Source organism: Sesamum indicum, linkage group LG4 (genome assembly GCF_000512975.1).
Source record: "Sesamum indicum cultivar Zhongzhi No. 13 linkage group LG4, S_indicum_v1.0, whole genome shotgun sequence".
Lineage (NCBI taxonomy): Eukaryota > Viridiplantae > Streptophyta > Magnoliopsida > Lamiales > Pedaliaceae > Sesamum > Sesamum indicum.
This window is the reverse complement of record NC_026148.1, coordinates 12,262,486-12,278,218: the sequence shown is the minus strand read 5'-3', so window position 1 is coordinate 12,278,218 and position 15,733 is coordinate 12,262,486. Positions and strand designations below refer to the sequence as shown.

The window sequence follows — 15,733 nt, the reverse complement described above, 5'->3', positions numbered from 1 at the left end:
GAGACTGGGAACCAATTTTCACCGTTGGAGGTGGTGTCCAGCTATAGACTAATAAGGAACTATAAATTTAATTAATGATCCAAAAACATAAAATTAAGTGATTAAAAACTTTGAGTTTATTTATTCGATAATTTTTTATGCTTCATCACAATAAATAAAATATATACTAATATATAATTTGTATATTTAAATTACTGTCACTTTCTTTGAAATCTGACATAATTACAAATATATTATCATTATTTGAAAATTATAAATACTTCCGGGACTTTAACGTTCGTTTAACAATGAATTCATTTCGTTAGCCTCGTTTAGATTTCTATTCAATTTTTGTGATGAGCTGTCCAAAATCTTCATTTTGATTATAAGTTATAAATTTTATATATTATTTAGAATATTTTTATAGACTAATACTTTTTATGAATTATCATTTCTACCCACCCTCATATTTTAGGAAAAAATGAATAAATATATGTTATCATAATTTAAAGAAAATATGTTAAAAAAATCAATATATAATTATTCATTTTTATATAAAATAATTAATAATTAATAACTTAATTTTGTTACTAAATTAAAAAAAATATTTTTCATGAAATTTTTTTGCGCATTTATTGTTAGTTTAAGAGATAATTGTTACATGACGTATAGTTCAGAGGGTAAAGTGTATTTTACCCTATAATTAATTGAGGATGTTTATATAAATATCCAAATTCAAAAATAAAAGACCAATTCACGAAGAAGAAGGGGTGTATCCTAACTTAGGGAAGAAGGCATGCACTGCACGTGATTTTCTCTTCAGGTTCAAACAAAACAACTATAGAGCCGTTGACTTTTAACTGCTACGGCTACCTCTCTTCGTATCGCATATTAACAATGCAGTAAAAGATGATTACCAGACCGCCTCCACCAATCAACACTCGCCACGTAAACTTCCAATCAGATTGGTGACCAAAAAGGTATCATATATCAAAAGATCCACCCATCTTTCAATTTCAATTCGTGTTCGTCAGCTTCATAGCCATTGATCTCTTAGAAACTCAAGAAAAGAATATAACCCGAAGATTCCAAGACCCGTAAATGGGAAATGCACTAACATTCTTGTGCGGCCACTGCTGCCGGCCCTCGCCGGAGTCAGATTCCATCGGCCACCACGGCGTCACCGCCGCAACCGTAGGTGTTTCGGCTCTGGCCCACGATCTCTACAACTTTGAAATCACCAACCAGGTACCTCCCCCCCTCCTTGCCACCTCAATTCCCCACCTTTAAGCAGTTGAATTTTGAACTTCAATTCCTTTGATTCTTGAAAAAGGGCAAAAAAAACAAGGAATTACAGAATTCAATTATGTGGACCGGTGTCTGTTTAGTTTCAGCTTATCATATGTGTAAGGATAATTGGACAATTTTGTTTCCAGGTTCCTCAAGAACTCAGCAAGCATGTTGTCTCGTCCAGAAAAGCTCAGGCCAACTGGTAATTTTTTTATACAACATAGTTTACATCGAAATTATAGTTAGTCTTGTATGTTTTATTGTGATTCTTGAAGTGAAATGTCTGGAAAAGTGAAGTACTGAGGGTAATGGTCAGCAGAGTTTTGCCATTTGCGTAATCCATCATCTCCGTTTTTAACTTGGATTGATGAAATTTTGATGTAAATAAAGGTACAAGAAACTCTCCGAGGCGTGGAGAGAAACGAAACCGCCCCCTAAAACTCCGGAAGAAGCTTCAAGGCTTGTGATTCAGACATTGAAGAGACATCAGAAGGCAGATGTTGAGGTATTCGCATAAGCTTCACACCTGTTGAGAATACTAAAATGTCGAATTATACGTGGTCTTGATTGTTTTAATTTCTCTACAGGGGCTATTGGCTTTTTACGGTCTTCCTCTACCTCATGCTTTGGTCGAACTCACTAATGGGACTCCTCCATCACAACCGCAAGGACTGAGATTTGAATTGCATACTCTACCGGTAAGAAAAAAACATTTTCATGTCTAGGGACTAAATCAGTACATGTTCATGTGTATACATTTTCTTGATTTATAGGTGGATGCAAAAGCTGTAGCAGACGGAGATACAATAAATGTATACATAAGCACTAGGGATCCTAGGGAGTCATCAAATGTTCCAAGAGAAGTTCAAGTTGCAGCTGTTGAGAGATCCAAAGCTCGTGCTCAGAAGAATTACAATAAGGCAGATGAACTTCACAGACAAATCATTGATGCAGGATACAGGTTTCATGAGTTTATGATGTAATTCCTGGTATGATTGCAGTAATGCTGACAAGGGCTCGTCTTGCAGGGTCTTAACAGTTCAAAATGAGGAGATTCTTGCACGAAAATATCGAATAAGATTGAGGTTGTAAGCAAACTGCTTGTACCATTAAAATGCATGGTATGTTTTTGGGATAACAGCGTTTAGACTGGAATGTAACAGGGGAATTGATGCACCAGAGAGCAAAATGCCATTCGGGCAGAAAGCCAAGGAAGAGTTGACTAAAATTGTTCAGGACAAGTGTCTTAAAATTCAGGTGTTTGATGAAGATCGTTACGGCCGATGTGTAGGAGATGTATATTGCAACGGCATATTTGTACAGGTACTATGATCATCCCCTCAACTTATGCTGTATAACAAGTCAGTCTGAATTTTCAATAATATCTGCATGTAGGAATCAATGCTTAAGAAGGGGCTAGCATGGCATTATAAAGCCTATGACAAACGGCCCGAGTTGGATAAGGTTAACGCGTTGTACCAGTACTCTTGTGATTAATCTTGACGATTATCATGCTCTCTTGTCTAACATGGCTGAATGTGAATGTAGTGGGAGAAAGAGGCCCGAGCAAAGCGGGTCGGATTATGGTCATCATCAAACCCTGAGATGCCATGGGAATGGAGAAAGGACAGACGTGAAGGCAGATAATCTGGACAGACATGGTAATCTGAAGTGGCTGTCTGCAGACAGGAACATGACAATTTGGTAATGGTACTAAAGAAAATGGAATTATTGACAAGGATTCAGGTGTTTGATCTCAAGTTTATCTATAAGCTTACAGATTGTAAACTTTATCTATCTCCGGTGTTGATCTGAACGGATCTACTAATTCTTTCATTCCTGTTGAACAACCTAATCCCTGACAATTGAGGAAGAAAGCTTCTTGACTAATCATCCCACCTTTACATCTTAAGGTTGTTCCTCTCCTCTCCTTTTATTCAACGCAGTAAGAAACTAATTTTTTTTCCACTATCATGGTCTCTACTCCTTTATATATCAGGCATGGAAAACCATTGCCATTAACTATTAAAAAACAAGAAAGAAACAATTACAATTTGCAGAAGCATGAGCAAAGCCAAGGGGAAAAAGGAACATTTCCCTTCTCTTTCCACCCCCTTTTTGGTATTCAGAAACATACGCCCAAAGAACTGTGTATATAAACAACTCTTCAACATAAATCAACAAAGACAAACAAGAACACTTCGGAAGTGAAGTGCCTGGGAGAGAAAATTCAGAAAATGACTTATTGTAAAGGAAAATGGTGCAATTTGTATCCCGCAGCCTGCATCACCTGTTGCAGAAGCCTGATAGCCACATACACACTGGGGTAGCACTCAAATACACTGCAGAAAGAAAAGCTGCAGTTACTGCAAGGAACTTGCTGATTCCATATTTTCCAGAGTAAACAGCTGGTTTCAAAGATCAAAATTATTTCACGCGAGCAAGCAAATAATGCCATGTTTCTAGCATTAGACATGGGAGCTAAAAAAGATGAAGATAGTTTTGAGCAGCTAAGGATAAAAATGAGCTGCTACTTTTAGCTGTAGGTCCGTATATTCATCTTTCAGATTTAATTAATTGTACAGCCTCTCTAAATGCTAATCACAAAGATAAAAGTAGTTTTCTGCTTGTAAATTTAAGTTTCATGCAAGAAATAGCATAAATTAGAATATTCATGCGAAATGTTGTAAAAAATGCCTTTTTAACTTCATCCAACTGCACATTCTTGGAAAAGTTAATTAGCTATGCTTTTGTTTGGTGCATCAAAGTCATTAAAGTTAAGAGACGAAAAACGAAAAGTTAGCAATCCAATTAAATTATCACAAAAAGCCAACTTGCTCCCTTCAGCTTTAGGCAAACTTACCAAATTCCTAAAGTTAGACTCCTGCTGTTTCAGTGCTCTATCAATATTTTACATCACAATTTAACCAATTAACTCAAGTAGCTAAGTTCCACAGCTGGAGTAGCTTACAGTTTTTAACAACAAAAAACAGAAGAATATGACTGCCGAAACAGATAGAAACACATTTATACATACATGGAAATAGTAATTTTAAATGAAGTCAAAACTTCTTCATGTAATTATACTTTGGTATAAGAAATGTATTTCTAATTCAGTTGGTCAAGTTATAGTGTGAATCACGAGAACACCATTTGTGATAGTCCTGGCATATCTAGCATATGTTCCTCGATGCAGCTTATCAGGATATTTGATGCAATTAATGGTAAGGGTAAAGCTAAGAGAAGAGGTTAACCTAAGTTAAAATGAAACAAAATAAATTCTGGTATGACATAGGACATGGGCCTCGATGGAGTGAGTAGAGGAGAAGATTCCTTGAGCACAAATAGAAGTGGGGTAACCAGATAAGGCTAAGCCATATTTAATGTTTTTCAAATGATAATGATAAAGTTAGAAGAGGACTGACTGCTGGCTTTTCCTTGGTTGTAATTTCAGAAAATTAGCACAAGGGCAAATGAGCGAGCTACCATTCATTGGATCGCTCTTCAAGGACAACTCAAACCAGCTCAATTAGACTAAAGTAAAATCTCTTCATGAGACAACCTTACTAGTATCAAATTGAAGGATTCTGAGTACTGTTACTTTGATGCTAAAAAAAGTACAATTGTAATGTGGGTCAAGCTTCTTAACACATTAGTATGTATTGCAACAAGAGATGATGATATAAAAGAAGATCAAGCATTTATATCAGCCCAACACCGCAAGGGAACACGTGAAGTAGGAAACACCTAATAACCACAACTGGATCAAATTGATGCTAAATGAAGACCATGTTGTAGAAATGCAATAAGTCATGACCAGATACCATGATAGATTGCACAGATGAAATCCAACTAAATGAAAAAACAACCATTTTGCACCTCAACACCATGCACAATGAATGTTTATAGCTCCTTTTCCGAAAACAATACCAAAAAGTTGTACATTATGTTGGTTATAGCGTGTTTCAACAAATGGACTTTTGTAAGAAGCACAAACTCTTCAATATTTTTCTATCACCAGAACCTATTCATACCTAATAATAGAGCTTACACGAGATGGTTTACCATGAATATTCATAAAAGCTGTTCATTCCTGTGATCTGTTATGCGTGAGTCAGTGGGTGCACAGAAACCTAATTGTTGTAAATTTGAGGTGATGATGCTCCTCCCGGGGGATATACACAAGACCATCCGTTCCAAGGAAGGGTATCTACAGGTAACCTATATGGATTCCATTTTCCTTTAATTCATAAAATATTATCTGACAATCAAAACTCCAAGTGCTTATATATAAATTAAAGACAGGAGGTAATGATCCATAAACATAGACTAGTAGTGATTGCAGTATCTTTAAATGATTGAGGCAGACCTCAATTCAATAATTTAATTCAATATATGCACTGTAATAACCAGAAGAAAGAAGAGAATTAAGCTTACTTTGCCATTGGTTTACGTTACCAGTTAAACCACATCTTATCCTATTTGGCGTCTTTCTTCACATCATCAGAATCTGAATCACTAGCATTATAACCTAGACGAAAAATACAAATGTCAATTCAGGAAAGAAAAAAGAGGTAGTAAACAGATGAACCACAAACATTCAAGTAGATATAAAACAAAACAATCAAACACCTGGATGTTTATCGCCTACTTTCCATACTGAAGACCGACTCTTCGAGGCCCTGTTGATCCATGCTCTTCCCTAAGACCAAAACTCATGAGAACTTAAACTAGGTCCAGAATCCATACACAAAGTCAAAGCAAAATCCCGCATTTCCAATCATAGAAACAATACTCATTCGCTATCTTCATTTATAAACTTAACAAATCACACAGAATTCTATCAGAAAAACAGTAAAAGGCAAAGCTAGTTCTGTAATCTTCACTTCCTACCACAGTTAATCAAAGTCCAATATTAAAAATTTTATTTAAAAGTTGATAGAACAAAGAAAATGAAACGAAGATTAAATTTGTACTAGGAAAATCCTCCTTGCAACTCCTCATTTCATAACCCCATTAAACCAAGAATCATACTTTTCACCGGGTATTTTCTATGTCCTATTTCTCAATCTTGGCACACAAAAATTGCGCAGAAATTTCAATACTTCAATCAATCAACCAGCAGAAATACACCAAATATACATATGAAAACATAACAAAACGAAGAAAACAGAAAGTATGAAACAAAAAATTGAAAACAAAGAATCAAACAAACCTTCTGGGCATCTCTAGCAACCCCATATCCGCTATAATACATCTGGCCCACAAGCACCTGCATAGCAATATCACCATTCTTGGCTTCTTTCAGTGTATCCTGGAACCACCGCTTCACACAGTCCGCCACCACCTCCGAAAGCGGCATCCTCCGCCGCTCCGAGTTCTCCGCGTCCTCCATTTGCCGAGCCGGAGCTTTTAGCCTTAGCTGGTGCGAGTCGGGTCTGGACCCAGTAGCGTCAGGAGAAGAGATGGGTCGGGTCTTGGATACGGGTCTCAATTGGGCGGCTCGGCGGGGCCTGGTGGTGGCGGAAGCAATGACCCGAGCAAAGTGCTGGAGATTGTGAGCAGAAGGAATAGATTTGCCCATAAACAATCAAATTGCGTTGAATGCTGCCTCCTCAATTTGATTTTTTATTTGGGGTTTTAGGAATGGGGTTAGACTTTTGAGAGCAAAAGGATATGAACCACCCCATTTATTTTGTTTTTTCCTTTCTTTTTTTTAAAATAAATATAGCATGTTAACAATTCAATATAATCATCTGATCAAATCAAATCGAATTGAATCGAATCAAAATCGAAAATTTAGTATATATTAAAACCAAACTGGTAAAGTTGGTTCGTCTGAAAGTCGACAAATTTTATCTGTATTTGGATGTAAGGATTTTGAACTAGAAAGAAATATTTGTTGAAATGATTTAAGATGACTTAATATAAAAAAGGGTTTGAAATTCATTGCAATCCAAAAAATATAAATCAAAATACACCAATAAAATCTAACTTAATTTACAAAGTGAAGATCCTATGGTTGTACAGTCATGAGTACGAATGCCACCAACGTGTGAAATATTACTTTACTTTAATAGTAGTTGTATTTTTATTTTAATAATGGTTGTTGATTAGATACAGTTATTTGATATTTAAGGATTTGAAATCGTTTGTAACGTGCAATTAGTTAAATAAAGTCAACAGAATTGTTATTCTGAATTTAAAAACCTCAATTTTAAATCCTTCCATTTAAATATAATCTTGGCGATGCTTCGCTTCGCCATTTTTAAAAGATTGAGTATGATTAGAAATTTTATTAAGTCATATTAAAATTAATTATATAATAAGTGTATAGAGTATAATTAATTTAGTTTAATTGAATTTAAAATTGAATTAAGAATTTATCAATAATGTTTCAATATGATCCAACATTTTCTCTCTATGACATTCAAATGTCAACTCTTGAAGTACCCTTTTACTTAGAAAATAAGTCCAAAGCCTACCCATATGGGCTGCAACTTGTAAATCTATAAGAAAAGTATAAGAAAAGGGCCTATTAAGAAACAAGATCGATGAAGTTGTTAAAAAGATATTAAATTAGATTTGGCCCAACAAGAAAAAAGAATAATTTCTATTAAATTAGATTTGGCATTGGTTGTAAAATTTAATTAATTTACTATAATGATGCATTATTTTTTTTTTTGAGTAAATCATAGTGGGTTCCCTGATGGTTGTCATAATTATAAATGCTTAGAGGTGGTAAATGAGCTGGTCGGGTTGGGTTTGGGTTGGGTTCAATATAGGTTTGATTTTAAATGAATTTGAATTAACGAGTTGAAAATGAATTGGGTTGCAAATGAGTCGGCTTGGATTGATGATACCCATTTTTTTATATTTCATATTTATAAAATTTAACATTTCATATAATAATAATAAGATGATAATATTTTTAATACAACTTTGTAATATAATATAATATGATTGAGTTTGTATTATTCAATCTTGTAAAGTATTAAATACCGCATTTTTCAAAATAAATCATGAGATGACTAGTTGTGCAATTAATTTCGCCATGATTCTTTCTAAAATTGAATTGTGAATTTTCAATCACAATAATAATAGTACATCTTAGTTCATTATAAGTTTATAATATAACTGTATATGTTCATTGAAATTTATAATATAATTGTATACTATCAATTTATTAAAAAAAACAATTAAATGATCACATATGAATTGCAAGTTTTGACTATCTTATAAAATTCGTCACTTTTTCTTTAATTTATTTCTCATTAATTTAAAAAATAATAATTTACTACTTAAATTTTGAAAAAGTTTGTTTCTCATGATAATGTGAAACGTTAGAAATGTAAAAGTACTCAGTAATATATAGTATAATTAAATCAATCCTATTGAACTTAAAACTCATCATCAACCCATATATATCACCAGTCCACTTAAAATCCATTACCAATCCATATAGAACTCATTATCAACCCACTTAAAACCCATCACAGCCCATATAGGACTGATAATGCACTCATAAATATAATTTATATTACTATATTTCTATTCTATTATATCAGTAAAGTTGCTTTTGGTAAACTAATAGAAAATTAAATATGACGAGCCTATTTAGGATCCATTTGAACCCATATAGGACTCGCGATCTATTTAAATTTATTTAAATAAAATCCTACTGAACGCATATTAGAAAATTTTAAACCCAACCCAATCCATAACTAGGTGGGTTGGATTGGAACCATGGGTTTCCACCCATATTGCCACCCTTATAAATACCTTATCATTTTTTGAAAAATTAAAAATACCCCCTAGAAATAGCTATAATTTAATAAATGTCCCTTATAATGGACTATCACGAGAGAGCATTTGTTAGACAATTGTTAATACTAGGAGGATATTTATACTTTTTAAGCAACGAGGGGGATAATTATACTTATTACAGATCTCAAAGAAATCCGTTATTGTTTACCCCAATTAACCATTTAATTATAAATTAGGTCAATATTTCGAGTCAAATCAACCATTCTTTAACTATACGAAAAATGCATAGTTAACGTTGGTTCCATTAAGAGAGTGTTTTGAACTTTGGATAAGCTTATAAATTTTTCAAAATATCTTATAAGTCGTTTGGTATAGCTTATAAGTTGAAGAACAACGTTAGCTGAATTGTTATTAACTGTTATTTCTGCAAGTGTAGCTAAAATATTAGCCATAGCACTATGGTAAATATTTTGACTATGACTAAACACCAAAGCTACTATTTAATAATAATAGTTAATAACAATAATTTATTATAATTTTTAAATTATATTCATATAGCGAAAATTCGATTCTTTTTTCGCAGTGACGTAGCTCCAAAGATATTTGATGTTGCTTGTTCAAAAAATTCAAACTTTCAACATCAACATCTCCCTTCTGTAGTAGGAACTAGGGTTGGAAAAGTAATGAATGCATGTGTTTAGTGCATAATTATGTCAATTAATACAATTTCATTACGCAAATAATCTATTATTAATCCCAGCAGCCTTCCTTAATTTCATGGTTAGCATCTCATGTATATTGGCAATCATCACTTTCTATCCAATCTTTCTTTCTTTTCATGTCAATTTAGCCCTAAAATAGGTTGGAAAATATTTTGGTATCAACATTTATGCGTTTATTAAGTTATGGATAATGAAAATTTTTAACTAATGGCACCACAAGAAATATAATTTTCTATTATTAATATTATGGTAAAAAATAATAATATTTAACCATAGATGTGTAATGGTTGTATCGTCATTATTATTTCAGCAAAAGAGGTCAGATAATCAATTGTATCTAATCGTTATGATTAATATTTTGGTCACTCTCAATTCGCACTCCGACCACTTTGAAGCGGGAGTGGTCGGCTAACATTCACTGGATCGCTCCCTTAATATCATATATTTGCGGAAGGGTTTGTGTGCACTACTAATGGAGAAAATTGGTGTCTAAGTGCAAGAGAGTGAATGGAACAAAATATTGTTCGAGGGGCTTTGTTTCTTGGGTAATGGGAGATGAATGGTCGGTGGTCGACGACGGAAAGATCACCGGGAAGTTGATAGGATGAAGAGAGAAGAAATAGATCTAGAAATGTAAGGACTGTGGTGCGTATATATATATAAACGGTGGGTTGTTGAATGGTTTGTTAATGAGTGATCGATTGGAGATGGGAAGGTCGTCGCTGGCATGGACTACTGGCAATAGTGAGGGTTGTTTTAGAAAGAATTTATTTTTTTTGCTCTAAATTTCTTGCACTGCATCTGACATGTTTTCCTAGGTTACTTGAGAGGACTTTGAATTTTTAGTTTTTTTTTTCTTGTCTAACCAAAAGAAAACTAAAATCCACTAATTAGTACCAAATTCCAGTTATTACTATATAATTTAAAAAATAGTTAGATAATTTATAAATATATATTTTTAATAAATGCTCTAAGTCGCTCTCGCACTTAAAAAGTTCTCTTTATGCCACTTTCACCCTCCTGCTCCCGCTTTATGTAACTGTCATCGCTAGCCATTGACTGTAAGATCATTTTTGGCCCCGGCAAGCGGCTTCTCTTTATCAATCTAGTATCGTCTTTTTCAATTCAGTTTTGTCTCTTTCTTTTTTTACCAATTCAATCGCATCTCTTTTTTCATACTGAACAATAGTTATCATGATAGCATTAAAGACGTGACCATCACCAACTCGAATCTTATTGGATGGAGTAACATGAGGTAATAAACTTCATAATAATTTTAAATCTAATAAGAATGCATTTATAATTAATATAAAATTAAAAATACATATCTAGATGTATTTTAATTTAAATTAAAATGGTGCTATATAAATGAATACTAAAATAGTTACATCACGTTGATGGATAAATACTATTGAAGAAAAAGTTAGAATTAGGAGAAGATGTGATGGGCAATAAGAGAAGTGGGGAAAGTAAAGTAGACAATTATTTCACATCATATTATCCCACACAAATGTGCTTCATTTTTATTCTATTTTCAACTTTATTTAATGGAAGGACTGCTTGGCGCACGACCATGACCACGACCATTTCGTTTTATTGGTTACGGAATTTTTATTTTTATCTCATATTTTTTAAAAAGTAAAATTTTTGATTTTATAACACTTCTCTGTTAGATATTTAATGGAAAAGGCCATATGATTGATTATTAAGTGTAGAGACCAAATTGTTTGGTCATTTATGATTTAAGTATTAGATATAATTATACTCTCTTTTTTTAAAATTTGATATAATTATATATAATTTTTTTGTAACTTAATAAATTATATCTGATACTCTTGAGATTTGTTTTCGTGTAATAAATAAGTCCCCCATTTAATTAAAATTTACCAATTTTACTGATAATAAAAAAAGGCCGGATAAAAACCTATATTTACCCCAATTGACTTATTACTAATTTATTAAATGTCAAATAAAATATTTTTATTATCAAATTATTTTTATACATATTCACACGTTAATGCATGTGATAGAATATATCCTGATTGTTATAAGGGTAGTTTAGTTAGAAAAAAATTATTTGACCTATAATAAGTCAGTAATAAATCAATCGAGAACAAATATCAATTTTATTTAGTTTTTTTTATTAATACGAAATTCAATAAATTTTGAATAGCGGAGAAACTTATTTGTTAGATGGAAGCAAATCTCAAAAATACTAGATATAATCTTACAAACATCGTCAAAATATGTTAGTTCAAAATGTGATTTTATTTTACTCAATGTTTTAGTGTTTTTATTTTTCGATATTCTAAGAAACTTGTCATTTAATAACTTAAATAGATAGTTTTCATATGATTGAATGCATTTAAAAAAAAATGCACTAAGAATTTTCTCTTAGTTGGGAGTTGTCATATCAAACTACTGCATTTAGATTCCATGGGGATGAGATGATTTAGTAGATATTTTTGCATCCATCATCATATCATCTCCCACTTCCTCTTATTTCACCCAACATCTCAAATCAAACCCTAATTTTTAGCCCACATTAAAAAGTTTGTTTTCATTTTCAATTTAGGTACATCACAACCAGCACTTTTTTATGTTTGACATAATTATAATTATTTCTTCATTATTTAAAAAATTATAAATAATTTTTTGATATTTGATGAAATTATATAATTCTTGAATGAATGTTTGGAATTGTTAATTTTAATCTTACTGTATTTGTTTCTTTTAAAAAAATAAATATTGTAAAAAGAAATTGGATAAGATGGATGGAAAATTTTTTAAAAATTATTCACTTAATCAATAAATAATTTTAAAAAATATAAAAAAAATAAGTAAACTTATCCATAAGGGCATTTTTATCTGTTCACTACAAATAAATGGGTGAAGACCTAAAGAAAGCTAATGGACGGGCTAATTTATTAGACGATCATTAAAATAAGAGGAATATTGATAAGCTCTCAAACAACAAAAGCAAATCTGTATTTATGTCAAACATCGTGGGAGCTCATTGAATTTATCCTTTTAATTTTTATTATGAGTTTTATTTTTGTACTGGTCGAGTTCGTGTGGGAAAAGAAAATATGTTTGGATTAGTATGTTTTATGATGGATTTTTTTAATAAAAAAAATGTGATAGAATTAAAATGTATTTAAATTAGGTTATTTTGTAAAATTGTCACTACAAAAAAAATTGATTATCCCATACACAATAAATCACTACATGCAATTTCAAAAGTATAGTAAATTAATATTATCTATCACGATCAGACAAAATTGATGCAAAAATTTAAGTTTGACTGTGGTTAATGAGCACTCATTATGGTTTAACCAATAGCCAATTTTTGCCACAGTTTTTAGTTACAACAAATGTTTTGGCCTCGCTTGCAAAAATAATGATCATCAATAGTCATTGACAATCGTGATTAATTAGTATCCATCACGATTTTCTACTTCGAACTATAATAATTAATCATAGTGAAAAATTATATTTCTTCTAACGTGTCTTTACACACAAAAAAAATATATAATTGAATTATATTATAATTTATTTTGTATAGAAAAATTGTGATATTTTGTAATAAAACCAAAACAAACACGATCTTAGGATTTGAAATAGTATAGAACTGAATACATGCCTTTGGAAAATGAAATAAGAAAAGGCCTTAGGATGTTTACAAGTCGTGTCACTTATTGGTCTTCTTCATGAAAAGTGCCTCAATTACTGCTTTTAAAAAGTTGAAAGCAGCTAATGGGACAATATTTGAACAGGCAACAAAAGTTGGAGGACATGTCACAACCAAGAAAATGGACAAATATGGCTACTATTTGCTTTAAGGATCATCAACAGGATGTTCTCTGATGCTTTCGACTATTTTCGTGTAATATGTTCCATGTTACGTGAAATTTGACTGCAAAGATGTGTAGAAAACCTATACGGGTTATTTATTTATTTTTTTTGGGATAATTCGACTGAATTATATATAAATTCTTTTGAGTTTGAAAAATTATATTTAATTGTTTTGATACTAACGGACGTTAGAAATCCCTAATAATTTTGATACAATGACTTGAGGTTTATTCAAATTATGGATAATTTTTATGAGGTTTGTCATATTGCGATTGTTTCCTTCAATGTTTTTTTTTTCTTTTATAATTAGACCCGCATGGTTCAATATTTATTCAAATATAATAATATTATATTATTAACACCATTTTAAATAAAGTACAACGGCTATGATTCAACGGACAAGAAATCGTTCCTAAGTCCGGTCCAATGACTGTTGCAAATTATAAAATAACGACTACTTTTTAACACGTAAAATATGTGAAATTTGAAATTGAATTTCAAGAAAATGAGACAATATGTACTCCACAAGTTGCGACGGACAACAATAATTATTACCTGCATGACCCAAATGGTATACAAGTAGTCATTGAGCTTTTCGTTACTAATCAATAAGGAGCAGGTACATCCAAATCGGGGAAGTGTGAATCTGATGACGAGTCTGACGAATATAGTTTTGATGAGGATTATGATTTTTTTTTTTTTTGTAATTTTTTTCCCAATTGGTAAATTTTTTGCTATAATTTTTAATGAATTTAAAAAACAATTCAGAAATTAAATTTTATCTTTCCTAATATTAAAATATTCTTTTTGAAATTAATTTATTTTTTATAATTAAAATATATTTTTCATAAAATTAAAATAATTTTTTGAAATTAAACTATATTTTTATGAAATTAAAATATATTTTTTGAAAATTAAGCTATATGTTTTCTGAAATTAAACTATATTTTTTCTGAAATTAAAATATATTTCTAAAAACTATAACTTTTTCTGTAATTTTGTTAAATTTTGTAATTTGTCACAATAGATAATTGTGTAATTTGGGCAATTATTGTGTAATTATGTAATAATTGTGTAATTTAGGCAATTACTGTGTAATTATTTATAATTGTGTAATTTCTACAATTATTGGTAATAATTTTGTAGTTGTGTAATTTCTAAAAAATATTGTGTAATGTTGGTTTATTGTATTTCTGTAAAATAATTGTGATACTAATTAGTGTAATTATTTAAAAAAAAATTAATGAATTTAGTACACATTTTAGCATAATGAAAATTAAAAACATAATATTTACAATGATCATAAAAATAAGGCTAATAAGAACAATAATAATATTATTTACATAATAATATCAATAATCACAAAATTAAAAAAATATTATAAATAATAACATTATCATGTAATAATGTCAATAATCATAAAAGAGGCTAATAATTTCGTATATATTATTTACATAACGGTATCAATAATCAGAATCTTAGACTAATTAAATTTCCAATAATAATATTATTTAAATAACAATATCGATAATCACAATTTTAGACTAATTAAAATTTTCAATAATAATATTATTTATATAACTATATCTAATCACAATCTTAAACTAATTAATATTTTTAATAATATTATTATTTACATAATAATGTCAATAACTACATTCTTAGACTAATTAATATTTTCAATAATATTATTGTTTACGTACTATTGTCAATAGTCACAACCTTAGGCTAATTAATATTTCTAATAATAATATTATTTATATAACTATGTCAATAATCACAACCGTAGGCTAATATTTTTAATAATGTCAACAATAACAATATTAGGATAATATTTTAAATTAAAATACAATTACATAATCATTACAATGACCAATAAAATGAGGATAATATTTTCAATAGTTATTAATTATGTAAAAATGTATAGTTTCTTTGTAATCACGTACAAACAGATTACGCATGTCTTTAAACTTCTCTAGCCCATCAAGTGAATTTTTGCCAGTACAAATAGATCACGTGAGCCTAGTCAAGTCACTCTGGCTGGCCAACGAGGTCTAACTCCAACTCCAAGTGTAGTGGCTTCTAAGAGGAGTCCGCGAAGAATAAGACAAACTGGATAG

At 30.9% G+C, this 15,733-nt stretch overlaps 2 protein-coding genes across 4 annotated transcripts; one reads left to right on the top strand and one right to left on the bottom strand.

Moving 5' to 3' along the window:
* On the top strand, positions 960-3,512 carry LOC105160831 (staphylococcal-like nuclease CAN2). Its single transcript, XM_011078329.2, has 9 exons — positions 960-1,227; positions 1,416-1,471; positions 1,660-1,774; positions 1,857-1,967; positions 2,043-2,230; positions 2,298-2,354; positions 2,433-2,592; positions 2,665-2,733; positions 2,818-3,512. The coding sequence occupies exons 1-9, from the start codon at positions 1,081-1,083 to the stop codon at positions 2,914-2,916; spliced, it is 1,002 nt and encodes a 333-aa protein (XP_011076631.1). The 5' UTR covers positions 960-1,080; the 3' UTR covers positions 2,917-3,512.
* LOC105160829 lies at positions 3,352-6,966 on the bottom strand. 3 transcript variants are annotated; one of them, XR_847718.2, is made up of 5 exons: positions 6,485-6,957; positions 5,902-5,971; positions 5,707-5,800; positions 5,335-5,490; positions 3,352-3,611 (listed from the first exon to the last, which is right to left on the bottom strand). XR_847718.2 is itself a non-coding variant. In XM_011078328.2 (4 exons), the coding sequence occupies exons 1-3, from the start codon at positions 6,851-6,853 to the stop codon at positions 5,748-5,750; spliced, it is 492 nt and encodes a 163-aa protein (XP_011076630.1). In that variant the 5' UTR covers positions 6,854-6,955; the 3' UTR covers positions 3,352-3,611; positions 5,707-5,747. The 3 variants fall into 3 exon arrangements, 2 of the variants coding, with proteins under 2 accessions (XP_011076630.1, XP_020549066.1); XM_011078328.2 differs by lacking the exon at positions 5,335-5,490 and having other exon boundaries at positions 6,485-6,955; XM_020693407.1 differs by lacking the exons at positions 3,352-3,611; positions 5,335-5,490 and having other exon boundaries at positions 5,737-5,800; positions 5,902-5,966; positions 6,485-6,966.

Excerpts from the sequence above, each read along its gene's own strand:
- LOC105160831 (XM_011078329.2), top strand. The coding sequence starts at position 1,081 with ATGGGAAATGCACTAACATTCTTGTGCGGCCACTGCTGCCGGCCCTCG. Across the intron at positions 2,231-2,297 it reads ATCATTGATGCAGGATACAG|GGTCTTAACAGTTCAAAATG; the intron begins GTTTCATGAGTT and ends CTCGTCTTGCAG. Across the intron at positions 2,593-2,664 it reads GCAACGGCATATTTGTACAG|GAATCAATGCTTAAGAAGGG; the intron begins GTACTATGATCA and ends ATCTGCATGTAG.
- LOC105160829 (XM_011078328.2), bottom strand. The coding sequence starts at position 6,853 with ATGGGCAAATCTATTCCTTCTGCTCACAATCTCCAGCACTTTGCTCGG. Across the intron at positions 5,972-6,484 it reads TTGCTAGAGATGCCCAGAAG|GGAAGAGCATGGATCAACAG; the intron begins GTTTGTTTGATT and ends TTTTGGTCTTAG. Across the intron at positions 5,801-5,901 it reads AGTAGGCGATAAACATCCAG|GTTATAATGCTAGTGATTCA; the intron begins GTGTTTGATTGT and ends TTTTTCGTCTAG.